This window comes from Balaenoptera musculus, chromosome 17, assembly GCF_009873245.2.
Source record: "Balaenoptera musculus isolate JJ_BM4_2016_0621 chromosome 17, mBalMus1.pri.v3, whole genome shotgun sequence".
Taxonomy (NCBI): domain Eukaryota; kingdom Metazoa; phylum Chordata; class Mammalia; order Artiodactyla; family Balaenopteridae; genus Balaenoptera; species Balaenoptera musculus.
Window position 1 is genome coordinate 41,753,463 of NC_045801.1, and position 19,209 is coordinate 41,772,671.

The following is a 19,209-nucleotide window of genomic DNA, read 5'->3' on the forward strand; positions in this document are numbered from 1 at the left end:
AAAGCTTACGCACCTGAGAATAATCTGGAACTGATATTGAACAGGGTTCTTGGCCTTCCCCAGTCAATAGAAATTGATCAGAGGCCAGTCAAGAAATTCAGGCAAGGCTTTATTGGGGCCCCTGCTGCATCAGGGAGGAGCAATAACAAGTAAGGTTCCCTTGCTCACTCCCTGAGGGCGGTGAGCTGGTTCCTTATATGGGATGATGGTAGGGGTGTGTCCAGCGGTCGGGCCAGAGAGATGACTCAAGTGTTTTGCCCACCCCTTTGGTGGTGGTGGTGTGTGCAGGGGGCATGTGCAGTAGTACCCTGCTTTTGCTCCGGGTCTTCATAGGTGGCAGTTAGTTTTGGGGTTTTGGGGGTTTTTTTTGGTCTTTTTGTATTTTTTGTCCATGATTCGTCCCAATTGTGCACGCACATAGTTATTTTTAGTCCCTTATAGTTTCTTTGTATCAATATGTTGTAGCTGGAGGAGACGTTTGTCCAGGTACAGGCATTGCAGCAGTGCAGCAAAGGGTACCAGGTCCCAGCCTGTCTCAACCTCTTTGGCGGAGGTTGCTGCTCAGTTCTTTCTGCCAAACAGGTCCCCATCTCCTAGATCTCCCATTTCCATAAATCTGAGATAAATGCCGGAAGCCAGCCAAGAGAGTAAATCTAGCTTTAAATCCCAGTTACAACATTTACTTGCTGTATGAACATTATCTGTAAAATGGACATAATAATACTAATTATTCTATAGAGTTGTCAAAGAATTAAATGAAAGAATTATGTCAAAGCATATAGTATAGTGACTAGTACAAAGTAAATGCTCAATAAGTGTTTATTGTTACTAAATATGGCCAGTGGCCTAGTCCAAAAATTCAAGCTGGGCCAGATTTCCTCTCTCAGAAACTTGAAATGAGTATAATAGATCAAGGCAATTAAAAAATTGGAGTTGAAGCTGAAATGATGCCATGACCCAGGTTTAGGAATAGGCCAAGCCAAAGGAATAAAAAAGCAGGAAATGAGTAAGCATAGGTAACTAACTGTTAAGAAAACAGAGGAGATGCAGTGAGATGCAGATGTCTGGTGAGGGACCATGCAGCAAATGAGAGACACTGCTTACTTAAGAGGCCTTGGCTCCTGATATTTATTTCCACAATGAAACTCCTCCCTCCTTAACTTTTATTAAGGTACGTTAACTTCTGCTCTTTGCATGTGGAAGTGTTTAACTAGAGGATTCCCCAGTTGTGATTGGAACAAAATGACATGACATCACTTTGTTTCCCTGCTTCCATCTGGATTAAGTTAGCAACTATAAAACAGGAGTTTCCAGCTGGTTCTCTGCTCCAGGAAAGCAGGTAGTGATGAAAAGAAACCAGACCCTAACTCTGGTCATACATACATGTTTTGTGTGACTAAAGCAGGATTAATTTCGGAGCTGGTCCTATAAATAAAGTATGACCATGAAAATTCTTTGCATTTCACCATTAAAGATGACTCAAAATTCAAATCCAATCATATAAGGTAATAATAGAATGGCTGAGATTTGTTTATATTAATGCTCACTGAGTAGGGAGTAAAAAAGGATCTCAAATTTAAAAAAAAATTATATGTGTGTATGTGTTTATCACTTTTTTTGCTTATAAAAATTATAAGTCCTTAGAATCATGTAAATATATATTGCTAGTTACTTGGTCCAATATACTTATATTTTATTTAATAAGCTCATCCTTAGGGCTGTTTTTTTCTCCCCCTTAGGGCTAACTCTTGAATAATTAATTTCTATTGCAACATTTAATGCTTTTTAAAAGACAATACTGTATAGGAGCTGTGAAAGTGCTTACATTGCTTTGTATTAGGAACTGGACAAAAACTTAATGTGAGAAAATAATAGGTTACACAAAACACTAGCTATGTAGCAAGAACTTAAAATGCTTTACTTAAAATCTGATTTTTATTTCTCACCACTTACCCTACAGGGTAAACATTATCCTCATTTCATTGTACTTTGTCACTGTGGTTATGAAATCCACTAAATAGTATTATAACTGAATATTTGCATCAATTACTTGAGCCTATTTTTTCATTTCTATAGGACATTTATCAGACTGACAAATAGCCATTCCCTCATTCAATAGTTCTAGCCCCAAGTTTTCAGCTAAGCAATAATTCCATTAATTCTATTTCTTTAACAATGATACTATCAAGAGAGAAAGTTGATTAGCAGGTACTGTAAATGACCTGCTAAATTTTTCTCCAGTCCTTAATAGCCTTAAAGTTTACATATACACTCCCACAGTTGGAATGGCTGTGTGAGGAGCCCCCTTGAAAAACCCTAACTGGTGACAATGATTTTTTTTTTAATTATTTATTTATTTATTTATTTATGGTTGTGTTGGGTCTTCGTTTCTGTGCGAGGGCTTTCTCTAGTTCTGGCAAGTGGTGGCCACTCTTCATCGCGGTGCGCGGGCCTCTCACTATCGCGGCCTCTCTTGTTGCGGAGCACAAGCTCCAGACGCGCAGGCTCAGCAATTGTGGCTCATGGGCCTAGTCGCTCCGCGGCATGTGGGATCTTCCCAGACCAGGGCTCAAACCCGTGTCCCCTGCATTGGCAGGCAGATTTTCAACCACTGCGCCACCAGGAAAGCCCTCCGACAATGATTTTTTTAAAAAAACAACCACTTAAAAATCTCTGGAAATTGATCTAAGGACCTATAGCAAATGAAGAAATATTTATTCCAAAAAATCTGCTAAAACTCTGTAAGAACAGCCAGTGCCTGTAGCATTTGACCCCCATGTGGTATTGGAATCCTCCCTTTTCCCTCCAGCTCAGCATGATGGAAACTCCACTCCAGGTGTGTACAGCCCCTCAGTACCCAGCCAAGGGCTACAGTATCTTCCTGAGAGGAGTAGGCTACCAGAATTTCTCATCTCCCCCAGCCACGTGTTGTAGAGGCTAAATTCCAAGCAAGTGAAGCCAAGAAATGAGGGGCTACCTTCTTTCACTTAGTCCCCACTTTTAGAATAGAGGCTCTACCTCAGGCATGGCACACTGAGAATAGTGGGCCCCTGATCACTCTCCCCCCAGCTAATTTGTAAGACAGAGTTTCCAAATTGGGAGAGGCATGTCAAGAAGACCAGACCATCCCCACCCAGAAGCCTGCTCCTAAAGTAAGAGTGTCACTCAGACACATAACTCTGTCTCCACTCCCAGCTCCACAGCTGTGGCTCAGTGATTTTGCCTAGGGACAGAACCAGGATGTAAAGCAGAGCTCCAAAGCTATCCCCAAAGGAACTGACTTTATTTGAAACAGAGTGTAGGAAAGATCAAGTCTCAGCGGATTCCAAACAATGGATATTTTGATGGAAAGCAACTAAGAGGAAGCTGGTAGCTTTTTAAGAGATACCAGCTAAACCATAGGCCACCTAGCTTACCAGACAGAACCAGGGAAACAGACAGCTAAGAGCCCTCCTAGCTTTAGAACAAACCAAAAACATTGTTCCCTAATACTACACTTCAAAGGAGCCAGGATTTAATTGGATCAGATTGTGGTGCAATTTATGCCCCAGGGGATTGTTGAAAACTAAATAGAGCAATCAGCTGATGACTAGTGGAGCTTAACAGCAGGATAGGGTCAAGGAAAGAGATGGTAAGGAGCCCTACTAAAATCACTGTCATGCTAGAGTGTATGTGTACATGATCAAGGCAGTGACATCTGAGGACCAATAACAGAGGCTCCACAATGCAGAGGAAATAGACATCACTAAAACAGTCCATCCAACACTAAGGAAATAAACCATCTATAATTAACAAGCTCCAGGGGACAGGGGGATGTCAATATCCAGAGTTGCTATAAACAAAGAATATCAAAGAGGAAGAAACTATTTTTTAAAAGAACCAAATGGAAATTCTGAAGTTGAAAAACACAGTAACTGAAATGAAAAACACAGCAGAGGGGCTCAACAGTAGATTTTAACTGACAGAAGAATTAGCAAACTTGATAAGAGATTATGCAATCCCAAGAACAAAGGGAAAAAAGATTGAAGAAAATTGAACAGAGCCTCAGAAAAATGTGGGTCACCATTAAGCACACCAACATATGTGTAATGGGAACATAAGAAGTTCCAACTTTGATTTTTAAAAAACTCTTTTTTTAACACATTTAAAAAAAATTATTTATTTTTGGCTGCATTGGGTCTTCGTTGCTGTGCGTGGGCTTTCTCTAGTTGTGGCGAGCGGGGGCTACTCTTCATTGCAGTGCACAAGCTTCTCATTGCGGTGGCTTCTCGTTGCGGAGCACGGGCTCTAGGTGCACAGGCTTCAGTAGTTGTGGCACGCGGGCTCAGTAGCTGTGGCTCATGGCCTCTAGAGTGCAGGCTCAGTAGTTGTGGTGCATGGGCTTAGTTGCTCCGCGGCATGTGGGATCTTCCCAGACCAGGGCTTGAACCCGTGTCCCCTGCGTTGGCAGGTGGATTCTTAACAACTGCACCACCAGGGAAGCACTGATTTTTAAAAAACTCTTAATGTATATAACCAAGAAGCTGAACAAACTCCAAGTAGGATGCATACAAGGAGATCTACTTCAAACACATCAAAGTAAAAACGCTGTTATCAATAACACCTAATGTGAATAACAGTGCAATCAAAATGAAAATCATTTGTGCTTCAAAGGGCACTACCCAGGAAGTGAAGTGAACCCACTGACTAGAAGGAAATACAATTGTCCCTCCATATCCACAGGTTCCTCATCCCAGGATTCAACCATGCCATGATTTAGATTGACTGGTTTAATATGCAGATGCCAGACCCCCAGATACAGAAAACTGACTGTTGTATGCCATTTTATACAAGGGATTTGGGTATCTGCAGGGTTCCTGGAACCAATTCCCCAGCATATACCAAGGGACAACTGTACGATTGACCCTTGAAAACATGGATTTGAACTATACAGGTCCACTTATGTGCAGATTTTTTTCAATAAATATAATACTATGTTTATGTTCTGCAGTTGGTTGAATCCACAGATGCCGAATCTGAAGATACGGAGACCCTCTATGGGCCTTGAGTATCCACAGATTCTGGTATACACGGGGCATGGCGGGGCGGGATCCTGGCACCAAACCCTCATGGATACCAAGGGACAACTGTATTCCCAAATTACATATCTGGCAAGGGATTTATAATCTAGAATTATAAAGACCTTTACAATTCAATAATAAAAAGACAACCCAGTTTAGAAATGGGCAATTTATAAATGAACATTACTCCAAAGAAGATATACAAATGGCCACTTAACACACAAAAAGATGTTCAAAATCATTAGACATAATGGAAATGTAGATTAAAACTACAATGATATACCACTTCACACCTTACTACAATGCCAATAATGAAGAAGAAAGATAATAGCAAGTGTTGGTGAGGATGTGGAGAAATTGGAAACTTCATACATTGTTGGAAGGATTGAAAACCAGTCTGGCAGTTCCTCAGTTACTACAGTTATCACATGACCCAGAAATTCTACTCTTAGATATAAATCCAAGAAAAATGAACACATATGTCCACCCAAAAACCTGTACACAGGGACTTCCCTGGTGGTCCAGTGGTAAAGAATCCGCCTTTCAATGCAGGGGATGCAAGTTCAATCCCTGGTCCGGGAAGATCCCACATGCAACGGAGCAACTAAGTCCCTGCACCACAACTACTGAGCCTATGCTTTAGGGCCCGTGTGCCACAACTACTGAGCCTGCTGCTGCAACTACTGAAGCCCACGCGCCTAGGGCCCGTGCTCCACAAGAGAGAAGCCACCACAATGAGAAGCCTGCCACTGCAACAAAGAGTAGCCCCTGCTTGCAGCAACTAGAGAAAACCCCGTGCACAGCAATGAAGACCCAGTGCAGCCAAAAATAAATAAATAAATAAATAATTTCTAAAACCATAAAAACTTGTACACGAATATTCATAGCAGCATAATTCATAACAGCCAAAAAAGTGGAGACAACCCAAATGTCCGTCAACTGATGAATGGATAAACAAAATGTGGTATATCCATACAATGGAATATTATTTGGCAATGAAAAGGGATACATGCAACAACATGAATGAACTTTGAAAACATTATGCTAAATGAAAGAAGCTAGTCACAAAAGACCACATATTATATGATTCTATTTATGTGAAATGTCCAAAGTAGAACTTTCTGTCCAGAGACAGAAAGCATATCAGTAGAATTTGCTTGAGGACGGAGTTGTTGTGGGTGACAGCCAAAAGGTGTGGGGTTTCTCTTTGGGGGTGATGAAAATATTCTAAAATTGATTGTGATGATAGTTGCACACTCTGTGATTATACTAAAAACTGTTCAATGGCACACTTTAAATAGGTGAACTGTATGGTATATAAATTATATCTCAATAAAGCTTCAACCAAAAAAGGTTCATATATAAATAAAAGACAACTTAAAATTCTAAGAATTCTATTATAGAAACAAAACAAGGAATGTGATTAAGCATGAAATAATTTCATTCTTGATAGAAGTACATTTAATGTTACAAAGTAAACTAGTTCATAACCCAACTCTTTTAAAGGATTTATGTTTACTGAATTAACTTTTATTCTTTTGCAAAGATGTAGCCTTAGTTACAGGAAGAACACAATCTAAATATACGTTGCTGTAGATGTGATTCAAAAGTCAACATACATAAAATCAGTTGTATTCATCTTTGTTAAATAGCTGTACAAAGCTATTAATTTAAAATATGAAAGGGTTGTTTATGAGATATCTTACCCCATAAGTATGGAATGCATATTTCTTTTTGATACTATTATCTCACTAAATACAGTGGTCAGATGTTCAGTGTACCTCTTATAAAACTGCACATAAGGGGCTTCCCTGGTGGCGCAGTGGTTAAGAGTTTGCCAGCTAAAGCAGGGGGCACGGGTTTGATCCCTGGTCCAGGAAGATCCCACATGCCGCAGAGCAACTAAGCCTGTGTGCCGCAACTACTGAGCCTGCGCTCTAGAGCCCATGAGCCACAACTACTGAGCCTGCGTGCCACAACTACTGAAGCCCACGCACCTAGAGCCTGTGCTCTGCAGCAGGAGAAGCCACTTCAATGAGAAGCCCACACACCGCAACGAAGAGTAGCCCCCGCTCGCCACAACTAGAGAAAAGCCCACGCACAGCAACAAAGACCCAGCGCAGCCAAAAAAAAAAAAAACTGCACATAAGATTATATATACCAAAATTACAATGTTGCAAATTCTAAGAGACTTCTAAACAGAAGTGATTCAGAGATGCTTTTATGTTAAATTCAGCAAATATGGTTCTAAAATGCTCCCCTTTTTTTTTATTATGGAAAACAAATATAATGCTTAGAAACCTTAATGGATGGAAAATGGCTGAATCAAATACATTCCTTTGCAATTTTCACAACTAACTTTATTTAAAGTATTAATTTTACACATTCAAAAACTAAATAATGAGCTATTATTTCAATAAGAAATTGTTCAATTTTACTTGCAACTTTTCAGAGCTATAATTTTAATACATATTGGGATCTAAAACTATTAGCAAATAGCAACAACAGAGAATGTATATTTTAAAAACTGGACAAATGAGATAATATATTGAGATGTAAATCAGGAAGTAGTTATTTGCTTTACAATAGGTTCTTAAATAAACAGAATAGTTCATAATATATGCCTTTTAAATATTCATGCATTTAAAATAAATTTACCAAGAAATTGATTTACATACAACTTTTAGAAACCCCAACAATTTTATAAAGAGAGACACTACTTTTACCTACAAAAGGCAACAAAATGTTTTAACTGTTCAAAAATAGAAAGGGCCAAAAAACAATTGATTTCCTCAAAACAACAAAGTTTAATAAGATAGCTATTCACTGTTCCTTTCAAGAAATTAACAGCTTATTTTTTTAAAGCATATTTTTCAGCCCCAACTTGTAACACACTTTGACCTCCATTTCTACTTTTCCTTGAATCAATCTAGACTGTACGGAAGAGTGTCATAACATTAGGCTTTTACCAATTTGGGTTAATGTCCTGAAAAAACATGCTGTTTATATATTCAGAAAGTAATGAAGAAAAAAATTTAGAAGTGCAATGCATACTCCATAGGCTGTAAAACCCTACCAGTCTAACAAAAAGCACCAAGACACAGATGCCAAACTTAAAGAAAATATAAACCAGCAGAGCCAATATCATACACCTTATCAAGTAAGTTTTACTTGTTCGATTGTTTGACATTTGAGAAGCTAAATAAATTAATTTAGCAGGCTAGAAATCCCATCACTACCCTTAACAAAGATTTGCTTACCAATGAATTAAAGTTAATAGTGAAAATAGCATAGTGAGGATTCTTTCTCTGTGCTTAATGATGAGGGAAAAGTTACCAAACTTTTCTTATGAAAAAGTAAGAAATGGATAATTGTTTTTGAAAATAAAAAGTAAACTTTTATTTACTTTTAACCTTCTTGTTTTAACCTCCTTATTAAGGCACTTATTTCAATAGTTTTGCAACATCAAGGGCAAAGTATCTATGTTTTGTATTTCTTTGAGAAATTCCTTCTACCCCAAACCCATAAATTTCGCCCCTTTCACAGTAGATCTTTATTGTCATACCTAACAACTGTAAGTTACCCAAATGGAATTACTTGCAGAATTCTTAATCATTTCTTACTCTACAAATAAGGAAATTAATTAAATGCTCCTCAAAGTTTTCTAGCACTATTGTTTTAACTACAGCTAAGATAGAAGCAAATAAGCTTATCTTTCATACCCAGTATTATTATTTCTATAATAAAGTTCACATTTTTGTTTTCAACTGATGCTGAGTGAAAAATTCATTATTTAAAAAAATTCAATTAAAAACTGATCCAAACCTATTTTATTTAAGAAATAAGTTGACAGAAGCAAAAGCAACTTATTAATATGTCAAAAACAAAAACAAAAAACATACAACAATCAAAACTAATTCAGCATATTTGATCATAAAGTAAATCAATAAAAATTCAATTAAATATTTCATGCTACGTAGAAAGTAGGTTGTTCTATTTCCCTTTCAAAATATGCAAGCTGACTTTTCAATTACATTATTTTACATGCTCCCTCTAATTGTAAGTACTACCCTGTGACTATTCACTGTGTACTTAGGTAACTATGGTAATATTTTTGTAAGGCTTGATGCTAAATACTAGTGACTCACTATTAAGATGTACAGAGAACCTGAAATAACCTGCCTGTAGCTATCTTAATATAATTGTTAAAAGTTATATAAAAACGTGAAATGAGAACCAATAAAACTAATGCACCAGACATATGACACTGCCATCAAACAATTCTTAAGCTCCAAAAGAACAAAACATCTTAGAGCTAATCTAAGAATGCATGTGCTTTTGTGCTTTTAAAATATATATTACAGAAAATAAAGAAAATGGAAAGACGTTCCTTTCTAATGTAGTAATTTAGAGTAATGAAATTGCAATTTTTACAGCACTCTAACAAGTGAAAAATTTTTAAATCTGTTCACTTAACAGGTGTATAAGGTAAAACTGAACATGTATCCCATCTTATTAAAATGATACATCCATCCTGAATCTCTTTATAAGGCCAAATTAATCATTTAGAATTTCTTTTAATTAATAATTAAAAATATGAAAACATTTAACTTAAAGGAACATAACAGATTGTGGAACTGTGCTCTGAATTTTATTATAATTGTCATTTTGCTCTTAACGTTGAAGATTGTACCATCGTTTCATAAATAATAGCACTTGTGTTTTATCATAAATACACCTCTATGCAGAGGTATGTTGAACAGCATCTGCACGTATCTCCAGAAATTGTTGCTCACTTTAGTTGCTCATATTCTCATTCTGATAAAGATTTAATTTTTTACTTAATACTTCAATAGGAAACATGTGAATAGATTATATACTCCATATCCATATTTTTAAGAAACCTAAACAACATTCTTTTATTTTTTTCTTATTTTTAAATTTTGAACATTCTTTTAAATGTCTGTTTTAAAAAATACATAGGTAACAAGAGTTACTGTTTTATCATGATTCAATTGGTATCAAATTTATGGGCATAAGTGAAAAAACTAACCACTTAATAGTCATAAAGTGATGAAATGCAATATCATACACTGTATATTACTAAGAAAATGCTCATTTACATAAGCAGCAGATGAGGAGAGCAGTATCATGGAAAATCTGGATATATCTTTATGTATATCCTTAAAAATCACTTTCCTTTATACAATTTCCATTTTAATTTAAATGCCACAAATTTTCAGTGAACATTTAAATTAGTTTTTTATTGTAATATTTCAGTTCTATTATACACCATGAAATACCTTCAGAAACTGCCTTGAGGGAAAGAGTAATTCTTTCCTTCTATTCTATATCACATTAAGTATTTATTAAATGTTATATTTGAGATATATACTCTGACCTTGAACATATTCAAATTCAAGACTAATGTTATGATGGAATGAAGATTTATGAGGAAAATTTTACAATAGTTTAGAAGGTAAAATCTTTAAAGACCATGTAGCAATAAGGAAAACACCTGGCTGGAATGATGCAGAGTGGCAGATTTGACATTTTACCAAAGTACAGTAATGTTTGATCTTCTTCCCCCCACAGAATTCTAGATCCAGTTAACAGCAGGAGGGGAAAAGCAGCAGCAACATTTCAAACGTCCATACTCTGATTTCCAAAAGACACCACGTAGGTAGAAGAAAATTGCATTTTACTTCAGGTGGTATAAGTCTTTGAAATGAAGGCTCTGCTATTTTTCAAGACTGAAAGGATATCACGGTGTTGATTTTATATACAAAGTAGGATCTGTTCCAGTATACTCTAGTGAAATAATTCACATAAGGAGAATAGTTAATTTTGACCTCATGACAAAATCTTCCATGTTTTGAGTAGGTTATCTTGTCACCTTCTTCACAAACCACCTATCAAACGATATGAAACAAAATATTAAAAAGCTTATTAAGCTTACAGGAGAAATGCAATCAATGTACAAGTGATGATGTTTATATGAAAAAAAATATTATTGCTAAACATGGACTATCTCACATTAGTTAGCAAACATCTCATATTGTTCAGCAAATAAAAGCCTCTTCATAAGAGTTACCATGTCCACTAAATTCTTGAGCTTCCCATTGAGACTGAGAAATCAGTATAAAGTGTTTTCCAATTTTTAAAAGATTTAATCCTAAAATTAAAAGGCTATGTCTCCATAGTCTACTATCATTCCTCTTAAGAACCTTATCATGGAGCCTACCAAGGCTGAGAAATGGACATATACTCTTAATGTATATTCATACTCTTCTCCTTGTGCAGGACTGACTCACATTAGTAAGCAAGTTTCTGTGACTTATCCAGTACAATCCTTTACATTTTCACCTTAATGAGGTTCACTAAGATAGCTTAGCTAGCTTGAAGAGTTTTCTATAATAAAATACTAAATATTATTCTAATGCCTAGGAAAGATGTCAGAGAGTCAACTGTAAGAATAAAAGGATGGATTCGCTTTAAGTCCATGCCAGGCATTACACGAAAGAAGAAGTAACCTGATCTCCAAAATGGAGCAAGAGGGTAGCCAAGAGCAGAAGGATAAGGCTCTAGACAGCAGATGGCAATACAGCAGGAATTACTGAATACCTGATGCTTACTAAAGTTCCATTTTGTCACCAATGAAGCCAAAGACCACAGATATCAAGTGCCAACAGAGAAAATTCAAAATACATGCAGCAGAAAACAGAATAAGTTTATAAGATTAAGGGGTCATGAAGAGAGGGAAAGGTGGAAATCATAAAAACTAATTTCTCGGGACTTCCCTGGAGGTCCAGTGGGTTAAGACTCTGCGCTTCCACTGCAGGGGGCATGGGTTTGATCCCTAGTCGGGGAACTAAGATCCCACATGCCGCAGAGCGTGGTCCCCCCAAAAAAAACCAACAAACGAATTTCTCACCTCCAAACTGGTCTGGGATGATTATGACAAAGAGCTAATTAATTAGGAAGGGAAAGAAAAAGTCCTGGCTGCAACGTGAATAGAATATGCACTCCAAACAAGAATGACCTGCTGAACTTTGCCTAAGATCCTTCACCCCCAACTTTCCCAGGAGTAAAGGCACCCTTTCCAGTGCCTAATTATCAGATATACAAACACTAATTACCAGATATGCAAACTCCCCTGTCAGTCTTAGTTGCTAGGTATACAGTATACACTGTAGGCTGAGAAGTAAGAAAGCTTGGTAAAATAGCTAAAATCAATGAAAACTTAAGATACAGTTAAATCCTAACAACTAAAGTAGCTCTGAATACACTAATGTTTGTGGATAATAGGGACTCAATGTACAGGACTGTGTCAATTTAGTAAGCAATTTTTCTAGATATGTATCAGATTACAAGAAATTTCTCAACATAAGAATATAACAAAACAAACGGCTGCTCTTTATGTTAAAATAAAATCATCATTCAAAACAAACTATTTTTTGTTTATAAATGTTGAACATGCACAAGTACAGGCAACAAATAAGGAATTGAGATATTGGTAAACTTTTTTTTTTTGCAAAATTGCCCAACTTTTCTTTTGTACATTGAAAAAATAGTTCCAACTACTTTTAATAAGCTCCCCCCACTGTTATATAACTTTTAATTACATTCTTAGTTAAGTTCCAAAAATAAAGCTTGAAGATACTTTTATAGGTTTAAATAAAGTCATTTTTCTCAAAAAAATTTCGTTTTCCGAATGGTTACTTACGTGGCCATTTGCAATGTCTAATAAATCTTTAACCCTACAGCCTCTCACGGGTCCCACCTCACTGCAGATAGCATCTTCTACAATCAGGTAATTAGCCTTGTAGGATGTCAGTATTTTATAAATATCCTCAGCAGATCGCTTTGAATAGATTTGATAGATCTGAAAGAATATAATTAAAACAACAACTTTAAAAGACATTTAAAACTTCTGTTTATCAAAATTATACATTAAGCATCTACTACGTTCTTAGTACTATCTGTGGAAAATAATGATATTCACTTGATTCCTTCCCTCAGGAAGCTTATATTCATCTGCTATTGGCCACTTGTGTATCTTCTTTTGAGAAAGGTCCATTCAAGTCCTTTGCCCATTTTTCCCCAGTTTTATTGAGATATAATTGACATATAACATTGTGTAAGTTTAAGGTGTACAACATGTTTATCTGATATGCTCATATGTTGCAAAATGATTAGCACCATAGCTTTAGCTAACACCTGCATCATGTTACATAATCGCCATTTCTTTTTTGTGGGGAAAACATCTAAGATCTACTCTCAGCAACTTTCGAATATACAATACGGTGTTATTAACTATAATCACCATGCTGTACATTAGATCCCTAGAGTTTATTCATCTTATAACTAGAAGTTTGTACTCTTTCACCAACATCTCATTTCTCCAACCCTCCCAACCCCTGGCAACCACAACTCTTCTGTTTCTATGAGTTCAGCCTTTTTAGATTCCATATATAAGTGATATCATAGAGTATTTGTCTTTTCCTATCTGACTTACTTCACTTAGCGTAATGCCCTCAAGGTTCATCCACGTTGTTGCAAATGGCCTTTGTCCATTTTTTTAACTGGGTTGTCTTCTTATTATTGAGTTGCAATTGTTCCATTACTTTTTTTTATTACCATGTATCATAGTATTTTATACTCATTTTATACATGAGATAAAGTCAGTGAGGTTAAAAATAATTTGACCCTTGTCACAAATACTGAAAGAACAGGGATGCATGCTTAAAACTCATGTCTTGATTACGTGGTGTTTTTCATTACAATTTTGCTGACCTTATTAGATAATAAACTTTGGATCTTATCAGATAATACGTTTTTCAGGTTTTCTGAAATGTTAACCTTGGATAACCACAAAAGTTAGGCCAAAAGTATCATATACTGTTTGTTATGAAAATACTGAGATTTGCAACCTAGATTGGACAAGATTCCAGTCTATCTGCAGAATATTCAGCAGCTGCTTACTACATGTTATGGTTGCTGTCTATCCAGCAACTTTAGGTCCAATGTCCATTGAGGTGCTAGAGATACTCATTCTGTGGAACACAGAATGTTAATAAATCAAGAGGAAGTTTCTCACTCACTTCACTTTGTTAAATAAGTTCATGTGAATGGTTCTATCTTATCCACCTTATACTTTATAGTTCTTTATATATATTTTTACTTATTTTTAAGTTTGGGGAAACTGTAACATACTACTGGGGCATATAAAAAACACCTCTATGCAATGACAATAACATTACTGTTAGACTAGAGTGAGGTTTCTCAACCTCAACGCTATCGACATTCTGGGCCAGGTAATTCTTTGTCAGGACAGAATGGAGGCTGTTCTGTACACTGGAGGATGTTTAAGAGTAGCCCTGGTCTCTACCCACTAGGTGTCTGTAGAACCCCTCCCCTAGCTGTGACAACCAAAAGTGTCTCCAGACATTGCCAAATGTCCCCTGGGAGCACCATCTTCCCAGGTTTGAGAATCGCTGGCCTATAATCACTGATTATAAAGATTAGTCACATGTTATGAATTATAGACAGTGTCTAATTCAAATGGTATGGTCTCACTTATGGAGTTCAATTTGAATTTTATTTTAACAAAAAATTTATTCAGTACTTGCTATGTACTAGACACCATATAGAAAGACCAAGATTTGAAAAAAAAAATGGTTCCTATTCTCACAGCCAAGTCACATAAAACTAAAAACTCTAAAATGTTTAAATTTAATTAGAACCTAATTAGAACTCTGACCTAATTATAAGTAATTCTGAAATTCTATATTAGGACAAAGACCAATCAAAAGACAACAAAGAAAACAAAGCCATGTCAGAGTCTGTTGGTTTAAATCCACAAAAAGTAAAAGTTTAGGAATATGCAGTAGTGTATCTTCTAAGCAACACTACCTTTTCAACCGCAGCAAATACTAATCAGAGGCAGCTGTTGTCTCTCAGGTAAATCACTGCGAGGTAGATCTCCCCATCTCTGACCTCTCCCCTGCTTCAACTGTTCCCTGACCTTAATTAACTCTAAAACAGATCTAAGGTTCCACTCCTGGGCTTATGAAAGGTCTTTGATGACTCCCAAATGCCTCCAGGGCAAGTCTAAATTCTTAAGCATGACCTTCCAGGTCCTCCAGAATTTGGCCTTATTTTATTTTCCAGTTTCATGGCCAAACAAGTTTCAAGGCTCATGTGACTTTTTTAACCTGGAATCACTGTATTCTTTTTCCAAACAAGTTTCTAGTCATCCTTCAAAGCCCAGATCAAGCAAATGCCCTTTATGAAGACTTGGATTTTTGTAGGCAGAACTGACTGCTCCTGCTTTTGAACTCCTCTCTACTTTCTGTGGTTATATGTGAATGTGTGTGCGCACATACAATTATAATTTAATAGTACATATTAATACTAGCTAACATTTAAATTTTACTGTTTCAGGCATAGTGCATTATCTTATTTAATTCTCACAACTAGGAGGTAAGAACTATTATTACTTCCAGATTCAGAAACTTGCTCAAGGTCATAAAGTTTAGAGTCTAACCTTTGTATTAGAGTCTAACTTCTATACTGCTACACTTCCTCCTTAGCTTAGAGTATACTTAAAAACTATATGAAATTCTCTCCAACTGAAAAACAGAATATTTAGAACTCAGGTTCAGTTGGTCATTACCTTCAGATATGAAGTTACCATTTAAATCCATACCAAACATTCAAAATAATACATTCTCTGAACAAGAAGCAATTAGATTCCATACTAATGTTATACTAAGTTATTAATAATAGCCCATAATGAAAAATAAATCAGTGTTTTATAAGCAATAATAGAATTTTGGCTTGGAAATACAAAGTGTATAAAGACATTAACTGAAAGCCTTCCTTCAATAATTTGATTGAGAACAATGATATTCTCAAAAGAATGCTTCCCTTTATAAAATATTACACATCAGTCCCTTGAAACCTTGTGGGAAATGAAATGTTTCTCCTAGAAACATATCCATACTTTCCATAAAACAAAGAACTTCATATTCTAATGTTGGCCTCTCGATTAAATGTATTATACAGCTTTTTTAAAACTAAAGCTAATTAACTCTTCTAAAATTGTCTGGATTTTCCTAGCTAACCAGGAACATATGCATCATTACAGAACTATACTAAGGAGTCATATAAAAATGATCCAAATGTAGAATCTAAAATGCCTTACATTTTCATTTCTCTTGAGAAGATCATCATCATTGTAAAGAGGCAAGCTTGTCACCATCCATCCAGTGCATAATTTAATCACACCCATTAACTGTGGACTTCCTGCAAAAACAGCTGCAACTGGAGCTTGCCTTCTGCAAAGAACCATAAAGATTCACACACTGAAAAGGTAAGTATACTATTTAGATCACTGATTTATATCAATTCTGAAATACCAAGCAACTTAAAATGTATTGCACACTTAAGTTTCAATGTCAGTTTTCATTTCATTTAATTTTTGGATTTATTAAAAAAAAACTGAGCATCTATTATGTGCCAGAAACTTTTCAGAGTGCTAAAGATAAATAAATATTTAAAAAAGAGAGGTGGGAGAACAAGGTCCCTGCTTTGAAGAGGGAGCAGGGGGAGAGGATAAACATATAGGTCAGGTGGTAATAATGCTATTAAAAAATAATGCAGGGTAATGGGAGTGACAATTCAATGCTGATACTGTGAATTCTCAAATTCATCTTTGGCAAATATTAACCACCAGAACTCAACTCCTTCCAGATCCATCTATCCTCCTGCTCCTTCCCTACCTTTACCCATATGTCTATCTCCAGATAACACATGAAGGACCTCCCTACTCTAAATCATAATCCAAAGTCCCAGATAGATGCCACTCACAAGACAGGTCCCAAAGGGCTGCTCTTATGTCCTGACTTATTTATTACCTCCCTGTATTCAACATTCAGCATCTACCTACTATGTGCTAGTGATATTGTCAAGCTATGAAAATAAAGAGACAGCACACAGCCACTGTCCTCAAGGAGCCCCCAGTAATGGGGAAACAAAAATGAAACAGAAAAATCACAACACAGTGACATAAATGTCCAATCATTTGATGTAAAAGGTCCAATGTTTAGGCCTTTGCTGTTTTTGAAAATACTGTGGTAAATCACACACAAAAAATGTGACTTTCTCTTTTGTTAATGACAACACAAGGTTATATAATCAGTGTTCCACAAAGGTAAATACAATTCACAAAAAAGTATTAATAGGCAGTAGTTAAGGATGATCTAAAAAAATAATAATTTTTATACATACAAGAGGTGTCATTATAATAACGAGAACTTATAATAAGACCTATTATTCTCATTTCTATATACCTATTCTATAAACCTATTCCTCATTTCTAGAAACATTTTTTGCCTTTTTTCCCCTAGTATCCTGGCCTTTTCTGAGAGTGTTTCATTCCTTTTTCAAGTTTTAGTTTCTTCTTCTATGTGTTTAAAAATTTTCAAACTATTTCATAGTCTCTATCCATAGGGTAGACTGGTTGGAAAAATGGTTACAATGATTCTTTTCTACAGATATGCTCTTGGAGGAAACACTGGTCTTTGTCATATGACTTGTTTTGGCCAATAGGACAACAGCAAACATAATTTGAGCAGAGACTTAAAACATGCTTGACCTTGCGACTTGTCCTCTCTTGCTGCTCTTGGGAACTCGACAACCACCACCTTACGAATGAGCCCAGTCTCACCTGGGCTGGATAATGAGAAGCATGTGGCTAAGTCAACTCCATGACCTCAGCTGACACCTACCAGTCTAGACATGTGAGAAAGGCCATGCCAGACTACCCAGTCCCAGATGAGCTGGCCCAGACCAGAAGAATCCTACCAGTTGCTTCTACGCAGCTGACCACTGAAATGGTGCAAAATAACAAATGTTTATTGTTTGTACGCCACTAAGTTTTGCGGTAGTCCACTGTGCAGCAAAAACTGACACAAGCAAAATTTATTATCAGAAGTTGCTAGAAGTCTACTTCTATTGCTTATCACAACCGACAACTGATTCTTGCTGTGTTGAACTGTTTCTTCATGTGTTTTGTAACTTTAGAGTTTATCTTCATGAAGCTTTATTTGCGAAATCCTGGGTAGCCTGGGCTGAGGATTATATCAGGCACTCCAGACCATCCCAGAACCACTTTTTATGCTAATCTCTTGATATAGGGTTTCCTGGATTAGACAAGTATAATTTCAAACTACAAACATGTGAATTCAGATGCATTGCTACAAATTCAGGAGAGACACTTTATTTCTGACCAAGAGCTGAAACCAAGGAAGACGTGCTTTCTTATCATCTTTCTCTACCACTTGATGGCTATTTTGTGATAGTCCATCCTCTCACTGATAGTGTAGCCCTTTGAGGGTCCCTTAGTTATATATGTATGTTAGAGGAGGGAACGAGGTGTTTCAATTAAAATTCCCAGCTTCTGTAGTCCCAAGAGCACATCTCCTGTCGTATTAAAATCTGCATGAGTGTTAAAATTAAAATTAAAAATCTTGTTAACCTTGGTTATCAAGACTAGAAATCCACCGCTCATTCATCTCCAACTCCGGTTAAAAGAAGCATCTCTTGACTATCTAAATAAAAGAACATTGGTTCCTTTTTATTCCACATTTCTAGATGTTTAACAGCTAGAGTTTCATATCTAAAACTTATCAATACTATATTTTGATGGAAATGAGTTCAATTAGAAAATTAGAATTGTATGTCTAAATGAAAACTAAATATCCCTAAAAATACAGGGTAAAATCCCTGAGATTTATGAGAAGAACTTGGAAAAGGATTAATTTATTATTTCCCCTGAATCCACTAAATAGCATCCAATGATTAATTAATAGCTTAACAACAGTCTTGGGCAGTTCAGTTCTTACTTTATCCAGGTCATAAGTTCCACCGTATCTGGGTCATAAAATTCTTGTAGTTCCATTAATTCTGTCATTAATCTTGGAAAAAACTAAAATACAAAACAAAATCCCCAAAACCTGTAAGTATTTAGAAAGTTTAAAACTGTTTCAGAGTACTTCCAAAGACTAAGAGGCCAACTTACGACAAACAATGTTACAACACAGTTCTCACACAGAAAATGGCATGGATTGCTTTACTTTCCTTC

General features: G+C 36.1%; 1 protein-coding gene across 3 annotated transcripts in view; it reads right to left on the reverse strand.

Annotated features, from left to right (window-relative positions):
• Nucleotides 1-7,408: 7,408 nt before the first annotated feature.
• DPY19L4 (dpy-19 like 4) overlaps nt 7,409-19,209 on the reverse strand; it is a 61,258-nt gene continuing 49,457 nt past the window's right edge. For all 3 annotated transcript variants that reach the window (XM_036830483.1, XM_036830485.1, XM_036830484.1), the window contains 4 exons: nt 18,971-19,053; nt 16,270-16,402; nt 12,787-12,945; nt 7,409-10,972 (listed from right to left, as the gene is read on the reverse strand). In XM_036830483.1, coding sequence (XP_036686378.1) covers nt 10,808-10,972; nt 12,787-12,945; nt 16,270-16,402; nt 18,971-19,053 — 540 coding nt within the window. In that variant the 3' untranslated portion in view covers nt 7,409-10,807. The remainder of the gene's footprint in view (nt 10,973-12,786; nt 12,946-16,269; nt 16,403-18,970; nt 19,054-19,209) is intronic.